At 53.9% G+C, this 2,571-nt stretch overlaps 1 protein-coding gene across 1 annotated transcript; it reads left to right on the forward strand.

The window, feature by feature from the left end:
* Positions 1 to 1,085: 1,085 nt before the first annotated feature.
* Positions 1,086 to 2,249, forward strand: LOC119340781 (protochlorophyllide-dependent translocon component 52, chloroplastic-like). Its single transcript, XM_037612698.1, has one exon. It carries the CDS (start codon positions 1,409 to 1,411, stop codon positions 2,099 to 2,101), a length of 693 nt encoding a protein of 230 aa, XP_037468595.1. The 5' UTR covers positions 1,086 to 1,408; the 3' UTR covers positions 2,102 to 2,249.
* The last annotated feature ends 322 nt before the right edge of the window (positions 2,250 to 2,571 follow it).

The following is a 2,571-nucleotide window of genomic DNA, read 5'->3' on the forward strand; positions in this document are numbered from 1 at the left end:
TATGCATACATATGATCAAATTATGCCTATATATGTGTGGACTACTCCAAATTGCATTGTAGTTGTTTTTATCCGTAGGGATCAGAAAAGAAATAGTTTAACAGCAGAATGGATGGGAAAGATTTCCGAGAGCAACACTCGAAAAACGATATACTACCGAGAGCACCTCTCGGAATCCTGGTCGCCTGGGAGACACTACTATTGTGCCACACCTTTTTCGAGAGCGGCTCTCGAAAATGAAGGCGAGCATTGTCGATACAAGCTCTCGGCAAAGATATGTAAATTGTCAGCTGCCATGTGGGCCACGCAGTCCTACTGGTCAGGAGGATTGCCGAGATATCGTCATTTATTTTCAAAAATATTTAGCAAGTTATTTGAAACTTTTACTGATAAATGTGACCAGTGGGACCACGTCTCAGTTAGAAAGAACACACACAAAAAAAGAAAATAGGATGTGGCATATACTTTGTCGAGTGTCGTACGGAGGCTCTCGGTAATGTACGCAGTAACTGACGGAGCCGTCTGTCGCGGACAGGCATGCCACATGGCTCCTCTTTACCGTGAGCGGCTCTCGGCGTCTGCAGGGTTTGCCGTGCGGTGCCTCTTTGCCGTGAGGCAATGACGGCAAAGAAGGCAGTTTGCCGTGAAGCTGGGTTTGCCGAGAGTGACACTCGGCAAAGTTTTCTTTGCCAACTGTCCGTGTTTTAGCACTCGGTGAAAAGTATGACATCCGATGTACGTGAAAATTTCAGTAGTGATACCAGCACTTGCTCAAACAGCTATAGCTTAGCTCTATATCCAGCTATTCAAAACATTGGTATCTAGGCATAACGTGGGTGGAGGGAGTAGCCATTATGTAGGTGAGACGTGTGATGACGTGAGCTGACCGAGACATAACTAAGTCTCAGTAAGCTGAGCCTTATGCGAACCCAAAATAAAACGGAATCATATTTTTAGCGTGCATCCAAAGCCAATGGAGCCCCACGGGCTACAAGTTGACCATTATCCTTTCTTGTACGGCAGTCGCGGAGTCTATTTAAACAGAGTTTGAGTGCTCGGTAGGAGGAGGAAGCTGTGAAGTGGGTGTCGCTCCTTGTTCATCAACCTCGAGTTGATCTAAATTACTCAGTCGTAGTGATGGAAGACACCACCTTTCCCGCCGGGATCACCGACATGGAGGTTGGCGGAGTCGTCTTCGGCGCGTGCGCGACGCCTCCACACTCATCAAAGATCCTCTTCCTCGGTGGTGCCGGTGCGTGCCTGAGCTCTGTTTCCTAGCATGGGCAGTGTCCGGTAAATAGATCTGGAGCTCAGAGTCCACCGTTGACTGCTCGACGTTTCTTCCACCTGTCTCAAGCCCTCTCGTTTCCACCCACGCCGTCGATCACCCGCTGGCACCACCGGCGACATGGATCCCCTCCGCCTACTCCTCCCCCGCACCCAGGCCCAGCCCTTGCTTCCGCTCCCCGCTGGCGTCCCAGCGCCGAGCGTCAGGCCCCGCCTCGTCCCGCGGCGACGGGCGCGCCGCCACCGCAACGGGGCCGCGCGGATGCTGCCGGCGTCGGCCGTGGCGTCCGAGTCGCCGTGGACGGAGCAGGAGCCGGCGTCTCGGAAGAAGGAGGAGCAGTTCGACTGGCTGGACCAGTGGTACCCCTTCGCCCCCGTGGAGGACCTGGACCCCGGCGCGCCGCACGGCAAGATGGTGCTGGGGATCCGCGTGGTGGCCTGGTACGACCGCGGCGCCGGCGAGTGGCGCGTGTTCGACGATGCGTGCCCGCACCGCCTGGCGCCGCTCTCGGAGGGCCGCATCGACGACAAGGGCCGGCTCCAATGCGTGTACCACGGGTGGTGCTTCGACGGCTGCGGCGCCTGCAAGTTCATCCCCCAGGTCCCCGCGCTCGGCCCGCCAGTGCACACCAACAGCAAGGCGTGCGTTGCGTCCTACCCGTGCGTGGTGCAGAACAAGATCCTGTGGTTCTACCCACGCACCGGGCCGGAGCACAGGGACGTGCTTCAGAGGAAGCCGCCGCCGTTCATCCCGGAGATCGACGACCCCACCTTCGTCACCTCCTTACTAGTCAGGGACATGCCCTACGGGTAAGTCTACCGCGCGCAGCTCCATCGTGTTCCTTTACCGAGAGGTTGTCTTTCCTTCTCTTTACCGAGAGAGGGGCTAGGCCACGGTCAACAACTACTTCTTCTCATGTTTTTTCCATTACACTCTTTAAAGTTCTCTATCGGTGCCGTTCTAGGAAGTTGACCGGCACCGAGAGAGGGGGTAGGCCACGGTCAACAAATGCTTCTTCTCATATTTTTTACTTTACACTCTTTAAAGTTCTCTCTCGGTGCCGATCTAGGAAGTTGACCGGCACCGAGAGAGGGGGTAGGCCACGGTGAACAACTGCTTCTTCTCATGTTTTTTACTTTACACTCTTCAAAGTTGAGTTTTGAACAAATCTAACCCAAAAAGCGCGCGCGCGCGCACACACACATATATATATGAGTGCATCAAAAGTTTTTTATCAAAAACATTCATCAAAAATCATGGAATTTTCAAACTTTGGTCGTAAA

This window comes from Triticum dicoccoides, chromosome 7B (assembly GCF_002162155.2).
Source record: "Triticum dicoccoides isolate Atlit2015 ecotype Zavitan chromosome 7B, WEW_v2.0, whole genome shotgun sequence".
In the NCBI taxonomy this organism is placed as follows: Eukaryota; Viridiplantae; Streptophyta; class Magnoliopsida; order Poales; family Poaceae; genus Triticum; species Triticum dicoccoides.

Bases quoted from the DNA above. Each gene is read 5' to 3' on its own strand.
- LOC119340781 (XM_037612698.1), top strand. From the start codon at position 1,409: ATGGATCCCCTCCGCCTACTCCTCCCCCGCACCCAGGCCCAGCCCTTG.